This window comes from Epinephelus moara, chromosome 12, assembly GCF_006386435.1.
Source record: "Epinephelus moara isolate mb chromosome 12, YSFRI_EMoa_1.0, whole genome shotgun sequence".
Taxonomy (NCBI): Eukaryota; Metazoa; Chordata; class Actinopteri; order Perciformes; family Serranidae; genus Epinephelus; species Epinephelus moara.
Genome location: NC_065517.1, coordinates 16528970 through 16551019, shown reverse-complemented (window position 1 = coordinate 16551019; position 22050 = coordinate 16528970). Strand labels below are relative to the sequence as shown.

At 39.5% G+C, this 22050-nt stretch overlaps 2 protein-coding genes across 3 annotated transcripts in view; one reads left to right on the top strand and one right to left on the bottom strand.

Annotated features, from left to right (window-relative positions):
* The first annotated feature begins 27 nt into the window (after positions 1-27).
* Positions 28-6298, top strand: c12h1orf131 (chromosome 12 C1orf131 homolog). Its single transcript, XM_050057916.1, has 9 exons — positions 28-225; positions 2205-2387; positions 2644-2744; positions 3767-3829; positions 3954-4049; positions 4156-4242; positions 4323-4357; positions 4874-5006; positions 5930-6298. Exons 1-8 carry the CDS (start codon positions 159-161, stop codon positions 5004-5006), a joined length of 765 nt encoding a protein of 254 aa, XP_049913873.1. The 5' UTR covers positions 28-158; the 3' UTR covers positions 5930-6298.
* Positions 6299-6437: 139 nt separating this feature from the next.
* The window catches only part of LOC126398496 (E3 ubiquitin-protein ligase TRIM9), a 74560-nt gene continuing 58947 nt past the window's right edge, over positions 6438-22050 (bottom strand). For both annotated transcript variants that reach the window (XM_050057901.1, XM_050057902.1), the window contains 4 exons: positions 20030-20154; positions 19731-19909; positions 16996-17158; positions 6438-14428 (listed from right to left, as the gene is read on the bottom strand). In XM_050057901.1, coding sequence (XP_049913858.1) covers positions 14381-14428; positions 16996-17158; positions 19731-19909; positions 20030-20154 — 515 coding nt within the window. In that variant the 3' untranslated portion in view covers positions 6438-14380. The remainder of the gene's footprint in view (positions 14429-16995; positions 17159-19730; positions 19910-20029; positions 20155-22050) is intronic.

Genomic DNA, 22050 nt, shown 5'->3' with positions numbered 1-22050 from the left:
CCGCAACTACCGTAGCCGGATGTGACCAAACCGGTCGTCCCATGTGCTTTTACAGTTTGTTGTCATTCGGCTGGTATCGTTGAGTCCCGAGGAGTTAGAAACTGTTTTGTTCTCTTTTGTTCTTTCTTTTCTTTCCCTGCTTGTACCATTACCTTAAAATGAAGGGGAAGGAAGACGAAGACTGTCTGTTTCTTGAACATGTTTTGGATAAACTGTATGAGTTTGGTAAGTGCTGTTAGCTTAGCCAGAGATGCTAGCTCTACAAGCTGCTTTAAAAGGCTGGTGTCGTCTGTTAAGTCTGTCCTATTTGTTTTACCAGGGCTCTGCTATCACGTTATAAGAGTTAGAAACAAGAATAATGTCTGTGTTGACTTAATTATGCTCCTGTAACTCAGCTAAAACCATTGCCCTGTCCTGACATGAATGCTAGCTGTCCCTGCTAATGTTAGCTGGCTGTCCCCAGCATGGGTCATGTAATGCATTCTCCATGGTCACTGACAGCACAATAACATCCAGTCAGTCGTTTTTATTAATTTAAATCGCAAGGGTGATTGTTTAGTTAATCTAACGTGCTGTCAAACTTTCAGACACTGTTACTTAAGCATATTATATAGCTGATAGTCTTTACCTCTGTTCTTATTGCAGCTTCTCAAATAACTTTTCTTTTTATCTGTAGCCTGCTTACTTCTGTCCTTGTGCTGCTGTGACAACAAAGTTCCCCCTCTGTAGATCAGTAAAGGCTCATTTTATTCTATCTTACTGATATTAGTGACAACTTAAGGTTTATAGTGGAAAATTAAAGAAATCCTTTGAAGTTCCTCAGGTATATGTTTCAGCTGTGTGCAAGTATTGTGCAGGACAATGTATTGATTGATGAGAAGTATTTCTCCCAGGAGTTATACAACTTTTTTGTTGTAAAAGTTGTTTGAATTACTAGATAAATCTGTGCTCTGCTGCAGTTTTCTCACCCACAGATGATATTGATTGGCATTTGTCAGTGGTTTTTGCACCCAAGGCACACCTGTATTTATATCTGTGCACAATAGCCTCTACATAATGTGTTATCGCTCTTATCACAACATAAATGTGTGTTTTTATTTACTAATATCAAATAAAAATTGTCAACCAGCCATTACTCATTAAATATTTCTTAACAATGATTCAAGTATTAATTTTAAGCTTTTTAAAATTACATTAAAGCACCAATAACATCCATTTAAACAGGAAATAGTGTTAGATAATGTGAGAATGTGATCAAACATGTGCCAAACACTTATAATTCCCTCTTGCAAATGGTGACAAGTAGGTTCCCTGTGAGGGTTTTGTACATTAAATTACATTTAAGTTAGAATTTTGCTCTTCATTAGGAAATGGGTGCGTACAGCATACTGATACAGTCAATTAATAATTCACTCATAACTTTTTATATAGGCGAGGTTGAATATTGTAATAATAATGTGTGGTTAAAACAAAATCCCACGGCACGCCGTGCTGTGACACAGCCTCTGAGAACCACTGGTATCAGTGACATACAGTACACACACAGACACAGTGTTAAACCCCAAACCCACAAAGTCTTGGTTTCTACACGTTTTCGTAAAGTACACATCCTAGTAAATGATATTGATGCAACTTGATCCTTATTGGCAACTGTGTTTATATTTTTGGCATTGTGTATATTTTGGATTTTTTTTTTTAAATTCATATTTTATATTTGCGCTCTTTGCATTCCCTACTTCGTTCTTCAAGTGCTGCACAACATTCAGGATAAATAAATGTCCTACTTTTCTTTTCTAATCTTACTTATGCAAGTAATACACTTATTGGCCATTAAGTGCAGAAAAGTAATTGTTGGCAGTTTCAGGCTTCCTTCAATAATTCTAACTAAATATGTACAAAAAAAGAAGATCACACAGGTACATCAGAATCTTAACATAAAAAGTTGTAAGTTCAAATAAGGGATAAAATATAACATGTTTTAAGGAAAGCACTGGACTGGACTTAATTGATAGAAGCAAGGATGGAGGAGCAGTCGTCAGGTTCCATTAAAGCAGAGAAGTTTTTATGATGTCTCATAAAATTATATTTAAATCTTATTCAGCTATTTCCGAAAAGCACAAACAAGTTAATCATGTTGACCAGAAAGTTGCAGGGATGTGAATGAGATTTATAATTCATGCTCATGTTGTTGACTGATGGTGCAGATGATGGAGCGGCATCAAAAAAGAAGCTCAAGTCTCAGAAGAAGAAGAAGAAAAGAAAAAGATGTGAGGAGGAGGAAGAGGAGTCTTCTGCTGTCAGGGATGTCTGCAGTGACACTGAGGACAACAGAGCAGATCGTGATGGTGCTGAACATCGGCAGCAACAACCAAACACTGAGCAAACAGGTGGGCAGCAAAACAATAACGCAGCTTTGCATCGTCCATCAACTTATTTTGTTTCCAGGAATCATTCCAAAGGTCTCCAGATAATTTGTCATATTGATTTTTTTTTAAATTCTTCTTTTAACACTTAATGGTGTCCATACATATGCACAGCTGTCATTTAAACCTTTTCAGACTCTCTACTCCTTTAGCCTCCCATCTTCAACCACTCATTTCTCCAATCCTTGTCTTATTAATGTAATATATCATGTCTTTTCAGGACCAGCCATCCATCAGGCGAGTCAGGTGGAGGTTGTGACATTCCAGGACCCCCGAAAGAAACTGAAAACCAAGCAGACACCGGCCCCCGACAAAATGCCTGTAAGTCTATGCTACTTTGGCGCACTCTGTGTACTTTATCAAGACAAATCCTGTGGATTCAGTAAACAATATGAGCTGTTCTGTGGTGCATTAGCTGTGCCGTGTCCTGTCCCACTGGTGGGAAATAATGTTACTGTAGCATATTGGAAGAGGTGCATCTATAATAGCAAACTTGAGACTTGTTACAAATAGTTATTTTCCCGTTTACTGTAAAGATTTGGGCCATGTCTGTCTGTATTACCCTACACTGTGATCATGTCTCGGAGGGAAACCTTCAGTTTACCATCTTCTATTTTTTTTTTAAAAAACTTGACATTTGAGAAGCTCTATCCAGCAGAAGGTTGGCATATTTGTTTGAAAAATTACCAAAATGATTAATTGATTGAGAAAAAAGTGTCTGATTAATTTTCTGTCAATCAACAAAATTCTGAATCTACAAGTCAACATTTGTAAAACTGGGGGATTCGTGCAACCAAGGGTCACAAAAAACAATCTCAGATATGTCAGCATACTTGGAAACCTTGGTTTTACCTGTCTGAGGACTCTTTATTGGATGTATTTTCTTTAAAAAAACATAATTTATATATTATATACATCACAAAGGGAAGTTTTGTAACTGCACAAAATATATTGCCTTAAAAGATAAAACAGTGACAGTGGTAATTTAATTTGTGGGCAAAGAGAGTAGATAGTGGGAGGTGATTTGAAGTTCCTCTATCCAACAAGATGAAGCATCAGGGTTAATGAAAAATTAAACTGTTGTCACCAGCACTGACAGGACAGCCTAACTTTTTTATTCTACCAAAGAGCTGTACCTCGGTTCATTTTATAATAAGTAATGTGTTTGTGCAAACGCAGAACCTGTTCCATCTCTGACATTTTGAAACCAAGCCTCCTCCATGCAGCTGTGTGACCTCTACTCAACCTTCTCTGTTTATGTTCTTCTTGTCACCATCCATCACTTCACTGTCTCTCTCCTCTTGTTTTTGCCGCCTTTGGTTACGTGCTGTCCTCACTTCCAGGCCCCTCAGAAGATAACAGAGAAGAAGGAAAGCAGCGAGCTAGGAGAACTCAATTTGGAAAAGGTGACAGTTTTATCCCACTTCACTGTGTGTGTTTTTTGTTGCTGCATCGCTGTCTGTAAACTACAATTTTGTGATTCTATAATTAATAGAAGCTTTATATTTTATCTGTGTTTGTTGGTTTCAGGCTCGTCTTGAAGTCCATCGGTTTGGAATCACAGGCTATAAGAAGGAGCAGCAGCGTGTGTTTGAACAAGACAGAGCCGTCATGCTGGGAGCCAGAGTATGGATAACCTTTTGTCTAAAGCGCTGCACTTATTTAATTAGCATGACAACCTCTTTAATAGCTAAGTGACTAATTCACGACTTAATAATTATCTCTCAATCAGCCCCCCAAGAAGGACTACGTAAACTACAAGGTGCTGCAGCAGCAGATCAAAGAGAAGAAGCAGAAAGCAAAGGAGGAGGTTCAGCCGGTAAGACCTGCACCTTCCCCCACCTTAAACCAAACAATACAATGGTAATTTAAAAAATCGTTCCTCTTGTTGCTCTGTAGGACCTGAAGAAAAAGAAGAAGCCGAATAAACAAAGGTGGGTGAGACGGACATTTCTGAATATATCTGTAAACATTTTCCTCTAGGATTTAATATAAATATTAATAACCCTCTCCCACGTGCCAAGTGTGAAGGAGAACTAAGATGGCTGACGCAAAAACGAAAATAGCCCTATTTAGAGCAGGTCTTTGGTTTATCCGCTCCAACGTAGATAAAAACAGCTCAATGTAAGGTAAAGAAAGCACAATTCATATTTTCAGGTGATTATGAAGTAATGAAAACATAGTTATGAATATTATATACCATTTCTGCCAATAGATGCCTCTAAATCCTGCACACTGGACCTTTAATTTGGGAGACACAGGCTGAAATCAACACGTCAGCAAATATGTGCTTTTTATAAATGTTCTTGACTCTCTATATTATTAAATATTGTGCATAACTATCCATATCTAAAAAGTTCTTAAGCACTGAATAATAAACCATGATATACGGAGAGTCTTATAGTGTCTCAGTGGTTGAAACCTGTGTTTGCTTGTGCTGCCAACTCCAGCAGGGACAAGAAGAAGGTGCCCTCAGGTTCTGGCGCCGCCCCCTCAGGTCAGGTGGGCCGCTTCAAGAACGGCATGCTGATCCTCAGCTCCAAGGAGATCCAGAAAATAAAAGGCAATAAGAGGGGCAAATAGGTGAGCATGTTGTTGTACGTTCACCTAACAATCTTAGGACTTGTTTACACCTGGTATTAACATACATCCTGGTTGATCAGATCACAAGTACAGGTGTGAATGCATCAAATGCCTCCTTGTTGCGTCTTGAAATCTGATCGCTTCGACCACTTTCAGAGGTGGTCGGGTCCTCACATGGCCACATTCTTTCAATAGCGTGTGCACTAATGTGTCCTTGGCCACACTGAAGGATCGCCTACTCAGCTGACATCCTTGCTTATGCAACTCCCAGCCAGATAAGCAAACTTTCTGTTGCTGCTGTTACACAGGTTACATGCCGCACAGAAGGACTGGTGTGGAGCCGCTGTCCTACCCTCAAACAGTCAGTTCAACCTCACACTGACACTGAACCAGCTCGACTCTGTCTTTAGGAGCCATGTGTACATTTATATTATGTTGGTTTATCATTTATCTCTCCTATTACGTGTCATATGATGCCATGTGGGTTGGACTGCAAATAATCATAGTCTGTTTATTCACTGCTTGCCTCACCGCAACCAACTGTCTTCGGTACAGAGCTCACACTCCTGCAGCAGTAGTCTCCTATGATGGTGAATTAAATGATTCAGGCTACTGTCTTTATTTGCATATAGAGAGGTTAGGTTAGATACGATCACGAGTGGTTACTTGAGACACGTGGAGATGCATTTTAGTGCCGGGTGTGAACAGGCAGACGTACAGCTTTCCACTTGTGATCAGATCAACCAAGATGCATGTTAACACCAGGTGGAAATGGGAATCAAAAGATTAAGTGACACAAAATCAGGGAAAGTTTAGGGTTAATGTTGGAAGCATTTTAAGTTAAGGGTAAGGTTTACATCAAGTGATAAGATTTAAGGGGACTGAAAGTGATCGCTGTAAGATCCCTCTTTTTATGTTTGCAGGCGACCAATTAAATCCTCCAGGATGGGAAACCTCGAGCAGCCCAGAGGAAAACCTGGCATCCAGAACGCCATCAGTGACTCAGTTTACTGCATGACTGTTTGCAGTGTTAAGAGGAAGTGGACGAGAGCTGAATACAGCGTGCGCTGTAAGGCTGATTTCCAGAGGACTTGTCTGCAGTAAAAATAAAAAACGGTGTTCCAGGAGACAGACTGCTGAGTCAAGAATCCAATTTCCCGACCTCCAGAACGGACCCTGAACGTACACACAGTGGCAGGACGCTAAATGCATCAAACTGGAGACTTTTGTCAAATCATATTCCATCACAGTTAATTTATTTTGTTTTTATAAATGACCAAAAAAAAACCACACATCTGCGTTTCTGGTGTTTTTACACTGTAAAGGTTTGCAGTTACAATGCATTTCTCATATACAAACCATGTAGTCGTACAAAACATTTACATTGGCAGGAAGGGAGGGGATCATAACAGGACAGATGGGGGTAGTTATTAAAAAAACAAACAATGTACACACACGTAAAGTCTTGGCAGACGTTTTCATGAAAACACACACATACAAACACTCTGAATGGACCATGAGGAAGTCGTTTCTCTCTTGTTGTAAAACCCTTATGTACACGACTTCCTGACAGCCTCGAGAAGCTGCGTTCGAGGTGTAAACATCACAGATCTCCACAGAAAACTTTTCATTTTGTGAAAGGGAGAAAAAAAGTCAATGGATTTTGAGCAACAACGACGGTGGCAGCGAAACAAGAGGTGTGATCTGGCAGTGTGCGGCTGGGTGAGGTCACAAATTCTCACACCGTTTCTTTGAAGCAGCTTTTGTGTCATTTATACATTTCAAAAAAGGACGCGCATGAGGAAATATGAAGCTTATCTGCAGCACATTGTTTCAAGCTGTAAGCGAGTCTGGTTTATGTTGAAGATTTTGTAGCTGTTTGCTTTTTTTTTTTTTTTTAAACCTGCAACCCTTGGCGATTCACCATAGATATATATACTCAGTAGCCATTCAACTTCTATACTGAACAACTTGAGGGCAATATACAAAAGAAAATAAATATGTAATTAAATATATTTACAGACTTTATAGAGTAAATAAATCTGCCATTCGTAAAGTTAAATAGCTAACAGTAGTGACATGCTTTTCCCCCCAGCACCATTAAATTAAATCTCACATTCATGGGTGGGTAAGTGTTGGGGCAAAGGGACATGCCATACAAGCACTCTGACAATACCGTTTCTAGACAGGAGTGACTACAATGACTTTAGGTGTGATTTTCGTTCGTATCTGTCACATAAAGATCTGTTTTGATTTTAATATTGCAAAAAAAAGTGAAAGGTGTAACCTGATTTTACCTGATACATTGTCTGACTCTCTGAGCCTCCACCTAACACCTTTACTTTCAGCTTCTATTCCCTCTGCACCATTTTGACACCAACACAGCCCGCAGACATGTAACCCCAAATCAGCCAGACTTTCAGATGAAGGAAATGGTTCCCCTCAGGTTATGCGATAGATGTCTCACTTTGCTCATGGGCTTAAAATCTATTTCTGGTGACAGCAAAGTCAAACTCTGGGGATTGTCGCTCCTCTGGTGTGGGAGGTGGGAGGACGGTCAGAGGGTAAGGCTGAGCAGCCAGAGAGCCTCACATGATGCAAATGTAGACCTGAGGCCTTGTGTCCATGTAGCGTTTTTTCTCAGAAGAGATAAAAAGCACTGAGAGGGAGCTGGGCAGTGCTTCATCCCAGGCCTTTATCAGAAAGCTGGCAGTCTGGGGCAGGTCAGGAAAAATTCCCCTTTGGCTGATAGATGTTTGCTTTCTGGGTCGAGGGAAACTAATTCAAGTCCTGGCTTTGACACTAATGCTGCATTCATGTCATGTGGGAAAGATGGTAAATATAAATGCTAATAAGAACATTGTGGATGGTCACTAAATTTCAAATTAAATAATTTTCTTTGGATTTTATTGCCTTATTTGTTGTTTGTAATGAAATACCTGCTTTTTCTGGCCACTTGGGGGCAGCAGAAACAAAGCTGTGACAACACTGACATACAGAGTGCTGTAGATTTATGTTTTCTTATAGGCTGACGCAGAAGTTGGCGCCCCCCTGGTTCCCTCCACAAAGACACCTATGGGATATTTCCACTGGATTTTGGAGTACTGCAGAAAATAAGCTCTGTGGCAAACAAATGTTTATGATACTTAAACATTTTGTTCAGCAAGGTAATCTTCACAAATGAACACCAGTTTTATAATTTTTTGAAGGGTAATGCAATCACTACAAGTAAAAAGCTAATGTTAGGCTATGAACAAATTACACCATGGTCTCATGACTTTAACGTCGTCACCAAAATGAGGCCACCATCTTTTTTAAGACACCAACAAGCTTCAAAATAGAGTATAAGAGTATTTGCCGACATATTTTATATTGTAGAACACAACGTGAAAGTCTCTTAAGCTTGTGTTAACCACATACCTTATTTCAGGTGACTGACATTTAAAAAATCCATTGACTTAAAGACATGGGAACCAGGAGTGCTAAAATGCAAACTCAGTTCCAGGTTTTAGGACTTATCCTGCAGCACTCTCTTGTCACCTTTTAAATGACCAATCTATTTACACATCCAGCAGACATAGCACATTATCACGTATTTATGTTATGTTTTTGGCCACCCACCAACCTTCTGAGATAACTATCTGGTTCAGCTGCTGAATGCTAAATTCACCAGCGTGTCACTTACTCTATCTGTCAGCTGTTTGGAGCTGAGCAGGTAGTGTACAGCAGGTTTTAGAGCTATTTCACTGAAAACAGCTGCAGCTGAAAACGATGCTATGTGAGCAATGAGAGTGAATCAAAACAGTAAAGTTAAAGGCCAAAACAACGAGCTGAAAGATGCTAAAACGATCCATGAAGCCAACATTAACTGCAGAATTACACAGTCATTTGATTTATTGTTATTAGGGCTGGGCAATGTACAGTATCAGTATTATATCAATGTCATGATATGAGACTCAATATCATCTTAGATTTTAATAGAAGAAGATATGCTTTATTAATCCCCGAGGGGAAATTCAGTTTTTATCACTCTGTAGTCATATACATACAGGCCCGGAATACACACATGCACAGACAGGACCTATACATGCATTAAATGTGGAGATGTCAAAGCAAGGGGGGCTTGCAGTTGGGGGTTTAGTGCCCAGGAGGGGGACTGGCACCTCTCCAGCTGCCAGTCCTCAGTCTATACCTGGTACGAACATGGACTTGGACCAGCGACCCTCTGGTTCCTAACCCAGGTCCCTGTGGACTGACCTACTGCCGTCCCCAATAGATTAAATATCATAATATCTCAAGTGTTGTCTTTTCCTGGTTTTAAGGGCTGCGTTTCAGTTAAGTGATTTAATTGAATGAAAATCTTGTGTAAATATTTTGTGAAAGCACCAATATTCAACCCTACAGTATCGTCGCAATATCAATATTGAGGAATATGGGCAAAAATATTGTGATATCTGATTTTCTACATATCGCCCAGCCCTAATTGTTAATATATAAACTGTAGCTGTGAACTTTCCCACATACTTTGAATGCAGCATCAAGTGCAAAAACCCAGGTAAGATGCTGTAGTTGACATATCAAAATGGTGGCCTAATATACCTGCCGTTTGCTGTTCTGGGGTGCAAATGGGAAAACAATCTAGGTAAGAATTTTGATTCATAAAAAATACATAATCCCATCCACATTTCCATTGTCTTTGATAATTAAAACATGAAGTAAAAAAGAAGGGTAATATTTACCTATCATTTAAGTATCACTAATTACTACTCTAGTGCTCTACAATTAAATTTAAACAGAAGGTAACCACAGGCTAACACATTTTATAATATTTCTGCTGTTGTATTGAAAATAGACGTCACTAATTCCAGTAAGAAATACCTACTTTTATTTACTGTATATCTGTTCAGTCACCTGGCATATTTAAAGTTTGTGTGGAACTAATAATTTAAATTAAATATGTTGTGTTAGGTGACATTTAAGTGCTGCCTGCATTCATAATAATCTGTAAACATATATAAAAACCTGTAGAAATGTAAATGACTGCTATTTCATGTCCCTGATTAAATGTTTGAATATCATGAGATAGTTGATGATACAAGTTATAGTAGGAGCTCGTCAGGCAACACGTTTGCCGACAGCTTTTTTTAAAGTCAGCGTTTAAAGGTCTGAAAACACAGTCGGTTAAATGTAACAAGAGGATCAGTTCATCAATCCTGTTGTCGCTACCGTCCACCAGCAGAGGGCGAGCTGTCGTAGCAGTTGGCTTTAACATCACTCATTGCAAAGACAGTAATACAGTACACTATTTACAGTACAGCTTCAGATATTTTGTAAACTTGTTCGACGCTTAATCCATGCTTAATATCACATGTCATAATCATAACTCACATGTCACTATTTACATTTGTTTGTGGATCTTCACTCACACGTAAACCCAATCTTTGTATGGCAGGTGTGTCTCTCACACTCACAACGTTATAGGGAATAGAAATATTTCACATATCATAATAAATATTAAATGAATTCAGAAGCAAACTTCTCCATCCTCTGCTGCATTCGAGATAAAATCCACATGGGTAATGTGTGGTAAAACATCTGATATCCGTAGTCACAGTGGTTTGGTTGAATTTCGAAGCTACTGTCCTCTACAGGCTGCCATATCCAATCCCTGATGAGAAGCGTAGCAGCAAACGTAGCTTTTACCTGATGTGACTTTTCAAGATCATTTTCAGCCCGACACATTAAAGGTGCCTGAAATGGATATCTACAGAGAGACTGAGTGATGAGCACAGAATAAAATTACCATGAGACAACCGCACTTTTCTCATCGACTTCTGATGTATTATAGTAGCTGTTGGACTTATAAAACAAAATAAGGTTTGGCTCAGTTCCATTTCATTTCAGCATCTTCGGACATTCATCCCTCAAGGTGAAAACATTTCCTCTTGAGATAAATGTGATTGCGAGCCTGGGAGAGGCTGCAGGGAAAACATGGAGGCAGTAAATGCTCCTGCAGGCAACCAATCAACCTTGTTCCTTCATTTTGATTCATTCAGCAGGACAAGGTACAAACTGTTTGCACACCATTTTGTAGTTTTAGCACCCAAATTAACACAAGCTCTCGTGTTTTTATTTAAAGCTGCAGGCAGAGTTTAACCTCTGACCTCATTGACACACCAGTGGTTTAGTCACTACTGATGCTGATTAATTCAACCCCAGAGAGCTTAATTTAAAATTCAAGTGGAGATCTCGAAGATTACAAAAATATGCCGGACTGAATGTTTGGAAATGTTTATAACATGATACACAAGATAAAACATGGAGTCTTGGGAATATAATGTATGCAGAGTATAATGATGCTGTCAGTCAGGGTGAATAAGAGGATTTTAACCTTACAGTTACTTAAGGGGAATTAAAGTGGGAAAACTGGATGTTAAGCGGTAAATCTGATTTTAATTCCCAAAGAAACTAATTTCAGTCACTCAAAGAATCAATGAATTTAGTTTATGGCATGCAATGCATATTGCTAATAGCAAATATGTCAGACTGGAGGAACATGACAGACTCGAAATTGGAACTGATGTCATTTAAGCTCTTAAACACTAAGACTTTGCTGTGTAGGTCCTCTGTATATGAACTACTGCCTTTTCACTTGCTTTTTATACAGTGTTATCAAGCCCTTTGTGCACTGTTTGTACATGCTAGCATGCATTTGAGTCAATAATCCAAAGAGAAACTTAATTTTTACATTTGTAGGGAAATGTAGCAGTCTGTTCTTTCTATAAATGTAAAGGAATAGTTTGACATTTTGTAAAATACGCTTATTAGATGAGTTAAACAAGATTGATACCACTCTCATGTTTGTAGCATAAAAATTAAGCTAATATCTGGTCATAAACTGGTCAGCTTAGCTTAGCATAAGGAGTGGAAATCAAGGCTATTCAATGAAGGCTAGGACACAGTCTTTGATGCCATGGAGGTTTGGGGTATGACACATGCACAATGTAACTGGAGCTGCGATGTTGGAGGGTTACAGCAGACATTGCTAGAAATACAAAAATGGTGTCCACTCAGGTGCTCTTTGGCTGCGCTCTCTTAATCCTCCTTGGGTGGGTTCGGCCTTAGAGAACTTTTTGGCTAGGCTTGAACGGATGGCAGCTGACCTACAATAGAACATTTTCATATTGACAGCATTTGCTTATGGGCTTTTATTAAGGAATTTTTCACTAATGGCAGAATTGTTATTCTCACCCATATCTTCATTTTTTGTATAAAATATATTCTGACTCAGCGCCAACTGCCAATGCCTCAGCCTCAGCCTCAGTGGAATTAATCATCCCCATGTTCCCAGTTTATGTGTTGTACTCCAATAATATGACCTGATTTACGCCACGACAACTCATCTTTATAATGTCCTTGATGGAAATGAGGAAACAGCTAGCCTGACTCTGTCAAAAGGTAAAACTAGAATTATCGACTCGTGCTTGTTTGCCTCCACGAACCCACGAAGTTTATAGTTTCAGTTTACATCCACGTCTGTGAAAATATGGTGAAAGCATAGAAAATCTATACAATCAGCACAGTTTCAAGGTGGACACCCAAGATTAGTGGCACCACTTCAGTATCTGACCAAATGTCTCCCCTTCTGTTCCTGAGATATGATGTTGAGTAAGGGCCAGAAAAGTGTTTTTGCAGAACATTATGATGTCACAGTGAGGTTGACCTTTGACCTTTTGAATATAAAATGTCATCACTTCATCGTTATATTCTATTAGACATTCGTGTAAAAATTTGTCATAATCAGCTTAAGAATTCTTGAGTTAGGGCCAAAAACATGTTTTGTGAGATCACAGTGACCTTTGACCTTAAACCACCAAGTTCTAATCAGTTGATTCTTGAGTCCAAGTGGACGTTTGTGCCAAATTTGAGAAAACTTACGTAAGGCCTTCTTAAATATTGCATTCACAAGAATGAGACAGATGCAAGGTCACAGTGACTTTGACCTTGGACCATCAAAATCAAATTAGTTCATCGTTGAGTCCAAGTGGACATTTGTGCCAAATTTGAAGAAATTCCCTCAAGGCATAGTTGAAATATCGTGTTCACAAGAATGGGACGGATGAACAGACGGACAACACGAAAACATAATGCTTCCGGCCACGGCTATCGCCATAAAAAGTGTAAACCTTTAACCAGTTTAGGAGGCAAAATTAAGTTTGCGGCTCATCTCATTTGGTCTCTGCTGAATCTTTTCCTTTTATTCAACCAATTGAGGCAGACAGATGTAGGGTAAATAAACGGTGACTGTGAAATCCCATACTACCAGAAATTCAACTTAATTTCTCCCTTTTCAAAAATTACGATGACAGCCACTTAAAATCCCCCAAACAATCCTAATCAAGACACCACGACTGCAAAAAAATGCACCAAAATAAATTTAGACAGCAGATCTGTCACATTACTGAAAAATGAAATGGAATTGAGCCCAATCCTTCCCAGCGTTTGACCTCAGTGTGTAAACCACTTTGACAGCAGCACCAAACAATCTTTATGCCACTTTGTATGCAATAGAGAAAAAGTAAAAAAAACAGAGAAGGCAGTGTTGTTGGAGCCACAACTGGGATAAAAATGTGCACCGAAAGCGTAGCTTTTAAATATTTCATGACTGAAACATCCCACGGTGCCGCAACAACCCCTACAAAACACTCCCTTCATCTGGTTTTACCTTGTGAGCTGTAAAGACACCTGAGAGAGAAGCATCAATAAACACTGCTGAATCGTTTCTCTCTCGCCTCCCAGAAGCACCTCGTTGTTGTGGACTCTTTAAAACTGATGGTGATGTTATTTTTATTCTTTAAATTAATCGTTAAAAAGCTCAGAAAATCTTAAATAGAGAAACTGAAGCACAACATCATTTCACTGCACAGTGTGGGAGTCTTAACCATTGATTCTGTCAAAGTGAGAGGGTCGATTATTTTAGTCTCAGGCCTCCAGGAGAGGTTTCAGGCTGCATTTTCCTTTTTGTTAAAATTTCTGGAAGGTACAAGCTGGAATAATAAGATTTGTGTTAGTATCCTGGGCAAAAACTGGGATATGAAAAAAGTATGGCGATCCACAGTAAGTCCCGTCATCTCTGTTGTGACATCCATCATCAACCATCATGTATAGCCAATAATAACCCAGATTTTAATCCTTTGTTGCAAATTATGGAGCAGGGTTTCACACTGAAGTATATCCAAGACAAAGGGCACCTTGAGACGAATGGGAGACGGGTAAATCCCATCTGATGTGACTGGATAAGGTTCACGTGGGAGCGAACTGCATATGACATCGTTGGTTTGTATCTCGGCGCGCTCGGGGGGAGGAGGGATCTCCTACTGTTTGGTATTCTTTGGCACCTCCAGGCCCGTCACTAAGGTCACCTGAAAGGGACAAACAGAGCAAACACTCAGTGAGACTGAGGACAGACTGAAGAGACATGCATAATTGCTGAGCTTCATCTGGGGAACACACGGGCAGTTTAATTTAGGGAAGACACATGTGAACACTTGAGTGTTTAAAACACTGTTGACAATGAGTTGGACTTAGCTAGCATTCATTTGGCAGCTAGCTGGATTAAGCCATATTCAGTGTATACTTGAATTTAAGGGATAGTGTTTTTTGAAGTGGGTTTGTACAGGGTACCCATCAGTATATTGCGTACAGTAGATGTCAGTTGGCACACCCCCAGTGTGAAGCAGGCTGGAGTCTGACATTGAAGCTAAGCAATGTACTGCTGTGGATGGGTCAGCAACAAAACGTTTTTTAACCACATAAAATAAGTCCCATCTAAAACAACCAACGTCAGTTAAAGTGTACACTATATTTATAGTAGTATTGTCACTGCTTCACCTTAACATCAGACAGTGATTTCCAACTGGAAAAGTAAGCCATTATGTAGTTCTAGATATTATTGTCTTTACAGCCAGACTCCATTAAGAAAAACAGTGATTTAACTAGATGCTAAATACAGGAGCTGCTTCTCTACCACTGCCTTGAACAGTTAGTTGGTTTGTGTTATTGTGGGACCTTGGTGTTTAAAAGGGTTAGTTCTGATTCACCAAAGTCACACAATAACACAAACTAACTAACTGAGCAAAGCAGCGGTAGACCAGCTGCTTCCGTGTTTAGCATGCTAAAATTGCTGTTTTTGTCAGTGGAGTCTGGTGGCTTTGACAAGAGCACAATTGGGTGTTTTTCCTGTCAGAACAGGCTGCCTGATGGAGAGGTAAAGCAGTGAAAATACTCTCAATATAGGGTACACTTAAACTGTTTTTTAGGTAGGATTTTTTAGGAGGCTAAAATACATTTTGTTGCTGACCCCTCTACAGCAGTAGACTTCTTAGCTTCCATGTCAGACTCCAGCCTGCTTCTTCAAACTAGGGACATGCCAACTGCCATCTACTGTGTATAATACACTGACTTTGGATAAGTATCCCATACAACCCCACTTCAAAATATCAGAACTATCCCTTTAAAGAACGTATTTGAAGTGTTAAGAATAGTAATGGAATTGATTTGGGATTTTGTTAACATCTGTTGATTAATACAGATTCCTTTCTCCATGCACTTTTACTCTCTGCTTGCAAATTGTACCACATGCTGTATACAGTATTTCACTGATGCATTCGGCCTTGATTTGAATTTTCTTATGATGTACTTTTGCAGCTCTGCTACTTTGCTGTTCTTAATTGTCTTCTGTTTGTCTGTATTGTAATTCTACTGCTACATCTGCCTGCTCTGTGCAAGCAGCACCTATTTCATGTCTGTACTGGACGAGGGATCATTCCTCTCTTTCTAAATTCCTATTCCTCCTGATCTTTTGTCTTGCTTTTTTTATGGAGTAATAACAAACTTGTAATTTTGCGTATATAATTAAACATGTATGGTGGCGTTCTGCTGCCACACCAGAAGAAAAAAAACAGATCAGTATCAAGTGAAAAGTTCAGAGACAAGATGTTTTCCACGTTTTAAAGATATTTTCACGGTATAACAAGAAAATGTTATTGTTATAACATTATTCTACTCATCTTGTTATTATTATGAAATAATTTATTGTCATTATATAAAACTTTTCTTGTTGTAGTAATATACACTCACGGGCCACTTTATTAGGTACACCTGTACAACTGCTCGTTAATGCAAATAGCTAATCAGCAAATCATGTGATCATTTGTAATGTTAATAAATATTAATTCTACCAAACATTCACTGTTTTATTCACTATTTGTGTTAGAAAACAGCCAGAGAGTATATCAGCTGACATTCCTTTGGCTGTAAATATTTATGGAGCTACAAACTTGTGCAGCACTAGTTGGAGAAAGATAAATAGGTAGTTTGCTGCCTTCAAGTGCTCCTCTTAAACTTCCACTTCCAAGTTCAGATGTCACAAACACAACTTAGTGCTTCAGTCGAGTGCTTTGGAGCATTAAAAGCAGCCAAACAGATTGCAACAAGGTTCACACCTTTAGTATTTTGGAAATAAGGGGACACTGAATGCTGCAGCAGCTGAACATAAACCAGCCCTGTGACTGATGTTTGGCTCTAACATGTTCTCAGAGCCCAAGGTGATGTTTTCAATTTGTTTGTTTATTCACGATATTCAGTTCACGGTGACATAAAACAGGAAGAAAGCAGTAAATCCTCACATTAATATGCTGGAAGCAGTTTTCGCTTTGAATCATTTCTTGTTGATAACCTTCGTGATTAATTATTTCACCAGCATTTGTAACATTAGCACATCCAAGAGTGTGACTCCAAAGTGCACAACTAAAAGCTGAGAATGTAACGCTGCATTTGTTCAAAATTCAGCATCTTTGACACTTCTGTGAGTAGTCTTGGCAGCTCTGGTGTCGACTAAAATACTTTCCCAGCTGAGTTTATCACAGTTTGCTTATTCATACATGCTAAAGAACACATCATATACCAACACACACACACACACACTGACCTGCACATTTCTGTTGAGGCTGACAGCGGGTACAAAGACACCATCCAGGTTCTCGAAGGCAGTCGGACCATGCTGCTCCTTGTTGATGTAGAAAGTCAGTGTGTGTTTGGTCAGGTCCAGCAGGATACCCACGGTCGAGCCCTTAGTGATGCCTCCCTCTGCCCTATACGCGCACACACACACACACACACACACACAACAGATGGACAAATTGAAATCCCGTAGTCAGTTCAAAGAGTGACAAAAACTTAATGAACACTACAGATGTTTCCTTCTATGCTAAAGGACCCACTGTGGGACTGAAATTGTGTTTTTGCGTAGAAGCAAAGGTGCGAAACCACCCTTACACATGTAAGCAGGCACATAGCCATGATTCAAACACATGACATCTGCCTCGGGACTGAGTGAGAGTCAGCGCTCTGAGAGAGACGGAGGAATCAATATGTGGTAAATAACACTGAAATACAGACATGAAATGATTAACGACATGAAAGCAAACGGCACAAGGAATAAGTGTGCAGTCTGGACGGACCGAGGTAGAGAAAGACAAGTCAGAGGGTTCACATTATTCCTGTGAAATGTCGACTTCTTCCCTCTGAAGTATAGACGTATTTTTGTAAATAAATGTTTAATGAGGGTTTGATAGTGTCGGCGTGACACTAAGAGAGATGGTGCAGAGAGATGTTTTGATGTCTCCTGCAGGCTGCTGCTGCTCTCTGGTGTGTTTGTTAGTCGGTATTGTATGAGCCCCTGGGGTCCCTCTGTCATCCTGTGTATGTATCATTATCCTGTGTGTGTGTGTGTGTGTGTGTGTGTGTGTGTGTGTGTGTGTGTGTGTGTGTGTGTGTGTGTGTGTCCTTTGCTGTGTGAGATTTAATGCACAACACCTAATGAATGGAAGAAGAGAGTGCCTCCTGCTGTGCTTATTGACATACAAGTTCAAAAGATGAGGACCATTTCTTAATAAGGCAAACAAGTTCAAAAGTTGGCATTTTTTGTTATTAAATAATTTTATAATTTTTTAAATGTCAGTAACTTCAACTTTTGAGTTTCAGGCTGTTAAAAAAAAACCTCAGCTGGTGGTAACACTTTAAGTGCGGACTTGATGATGATGGATTCTTCAAGTAAATAATTTACCAGCATTCATAGCTGCAGACTATAAAAACTTTTTTCCCCCTAAAGATTGTGAGGACCTTTCATCTGTGTTGGCTTCAAAAGTTGAGATCAAATAGGTTATTGAACTTTCAATCAAACACCATCTGCTTAAGGAAAATATAAAGGAAGGAACAGACTTATGTCCCTCATGGTTCCTCTTGCTGTGGGCAAGTACCTACTCTGAAATAGGAGCTAAAAAACATTAGAAGCAGAACAGTGACTACCTGATATTGGATTTTTATTACTAATAATGCATACTTTTTGAGTGGTTTTCAAGTTATAACTAAATACCTAAATACTTTTGAATCTAATATTAGATTCAAAAGGTCCCCTCTGTAGCTGTTGTATTATACCACACCACGGTGAACATAAAGGGAGGAACAGTCACAACAATAGTGACAGCATTCGAGGAACCAGAGTTTGGTGTCAGCAGGATCTCAACCTCTGCTGGACAGAGCCATGATCTGTTTGGACACCAATAACAAGGACAACAAATGTGCATATCTAGATTTATTATATTAGATATAATGTGTTTTTTTTAATCTGGTGGACAGATTTTTTGGTCAAAGTTGGAACAAAAACGATATGACGGGTGGAAGTGTGAGTGCAGTGTCCTCCCCATTGATTTCAATAGCCAAATTCTGTCTCCTCGAACACTGTCACTGTCACCATGACCGTACCTTCTCCTATATTTTCCTCGCTTCTGCTGAGGACGTTTGTGTGGTGTATAAGAACATCAACAGAGGGGACCTTTTTAACCTTAACATCAAGTACGTAGTTTTAACTTAAAAACCTCTTAGAAAGTATGCATGATTAGTACCGGTAAGTAAAAATCTAATATCAGGTAGTCGTTGTCCTCCTTCTACTTTTTAAGGCTCCTATTTAAGAGAAGGTACTCCACCTCAAGAGGAACCATGAATGAAGCAAGTGTAAGGTGATTGGTTGAACACATGAGACAATCTAGCACCAGGAGCCACCATTTTTAAAAACCCATTAGCTGTGTAAACAAGAGACAACAAAAAAACTAAGTTGAGGCTTTACTGAGCATATCGTTGGAAATACAACGCAATGTTGACTCTTCAAAGCCAAGAGGTAATGTCCAGGGCTGAAAAATGAAGCCAACGCCGAAGTGCCAAAACCCATAGTTCCTTGAATGGTACTAGAGGCTCGCTCCAAGTGGTACCCCTAGACCCCCATGTTAAAATGCCCATCTTTACAACAGAAATAAACATGTTTACCACCTGGCAGTTTCAGTCTCTACAGCTACACATCGGCTTACATTTTATTAAGGCATACAGGTACGGATAATTAAGGGTGGGCTGCTTTGAGTGACAGGCTGTGTGCGGATAGTGTCCTTAGCCTCTCAATCGGATCCAAATGCGCGGATAGTGTCCTTAGCCTCTCAATCGGATCCAAATGCTAAAAAGCAGGAATGGAGTTTTTCAAGGGAGTTGCCTAGTGCGTAGTTCCTCTCAAAAGTCCCCAGAACTGCTTGGTCCTAAAACACCTAATATGAGCTATAGCTTCCATCCACATCCTACCACTGGCCTTATAAATCACAGAGTATAGTATACACCTACCTGTTGGTGTGGGAGTTGTTGTGCATGAACCAGGAGCGATTGTTGTCCACATACATGGCCCACGCCTTGTCATCTTTCCCCAACATCATGTCTTTCATGGTGTTGATCCTCGCCACGCCAAAGGCAGGGTCTGGGTGGTTGTCATAGCGATCGATGCTGACCTCCCAGTAGTGAATCCCCTGAGATTCATATCGAATTAGAATCAAGTTTATTAATCTTGGTGTTGAAAGTCATTTAAGTCACCTGCTCACTCACATAAGAAAGAAATCTGATCTATAATATAACCAATGTGTGTTTACTTTGGAAAAAGCAGCAGTTCCCAGCACCACACGGTCATCGTAGCTGCTACAGGTGACCGTTTGGTTTTCGTTTGACAGAACGATGTCCCGATGAGCTGTGGTGGGGTCGAAGGAGAACCAAGCCACTGTGGGAAGGAAAAAACACTCGGTCATGATGCCACATCTGCCTGCTAGCTTTCATCGTTTTGGAAAGTTATCAAGAAAGACAGAAGAAGTAGTTTCTAAAAGTCTGTGCCACCTTTCTGACCCATGTAGTCAGTCAACACCCACACTAACTGGTTTTACACTTGAGTTTTCCAAAGCATATTGTAATGTCATTTTACCAGATGTGATGGTCACAGCCACATATGGTAAAGTTTTCCCAATCCACACTCTTTCAACTCATTAGTTTGTTATCTACCTTCATTTATGGTCAACCATACCTAAACAATTCACATCACACAGTTGGTTTGATTTAGAATGTCTTTATTTGCTTTTAACCTTACATAGTTTAAGTTAAGCTTTGAGCAGTCTGTTCTTGGGCAGGCTCAGAGAGTTTTATCTGACCCATCACACCTCCTTTATTCTGAGCATGAACTTTTACCGTCTGGAAGACGATACAGAGCAACCAAATGTAAACTGAATAGGTTTAAAAACTCCTTTGTGCCTATCTCAATTAATATCCTAAATAGTAAATAGCCTGTTAGGGTTAAGCAATAGTGCCATGGTGCCCTCTTAAGGGAATGCTGTATGATGTATTGTTGTGTATCTATGTGTGATGTGTTTTCGTTGTTTTTTTGTGGAAGCAGGCAATGTGCACAGCACTTAAGTCAAAGACAAATTTCCCTACAGGGATGATAAAGTATATCGTATCGTATCGTATCGCGTCGTACATTCTAGCATTGTAGGGTTGCACAGGCAAAGTGTTTGACATGAATCACCTCTTTCTTCGTCTTTTAGTTACAGTGGTTGTTTGGGGAGGTCACTTCCTGGTGGAGCAAAAGGTGTGGCTGAGTATAGGGGGGATTTGGTTTTAGTTGTAGTTGCCGTCCATTTTGGTTACCTCTTCTATTTGGTTTGGCCAAGCCAATATATGCTCCCTCGTGTGTCATTTGGACAGGTCAGGTTTGTTCAGTTAACACCTTGTTTAGCAACAATATTGAGTATAGTTATGTTATGTTGACCTCTTTTATAGGCATAGTTGTTCATTTATTGGTTTGAAATTTTTCATGCATTTTTTGGGTAAATAAAAACCCTCAATTTTTGTCAGCAACTTCTGTGTCATTGTTGTCTCGCTGCTTGGTCCCTAACCCCAGCTCTGCATCATCTTGACAGTGCTCAATAATCATTTTTCATCAAGCCACACTGAGGAACAAAAATGCGCTATATTTCTAACATCCTGTTATAATGATAATCTTTTTCTTAATCATTATATCATGCCATGTCACTTATGTTGCCATGGCTAGAGAAAATATTATGTGTATATAACGTGAAACTTGATTGAGATGATGAGGGAAAAACTGCCAAAGTAGCAATTCACTGTTGCACAATCCGTATAATTTAGACAAATTATGATTAAGAAAACTGAAAGGAGAGGGTAAATGTACACTCTGCAGCTCCCTTCATTAATTCATTTTGATAAACAAGAAATAATTCAGCCTCTCTTCATTCAGATGAGAAGTAATTGGATATGGATATGCTGCTAAACTGGATTAATAATTAAGAGAATGGGGTGTCGGTGGCTTAGTGGTAGAGCAGGCGCCCCATGTACAAGACTGTTGTCGCAGCGGCCCGGGTTCGAATCCAGCCTGTGGCCTTTTGCTGCATGTCATCCCCTCTCTCTTTCCCCCCTTCACACTTACCTGTCCTGTCCATTAAAGGCAAAATGGCCCAAAAAATATCTTCAAAAAATAAATAAATAAATAATTAACAGAATTCTTCAGTTGTATCTCTCACCAACAATAGATATAGTCAACCAATATTCACATCAATTTAATGTTTTGTGACAATATGCAGTATAGCTAACAGTCAAATAATAACAT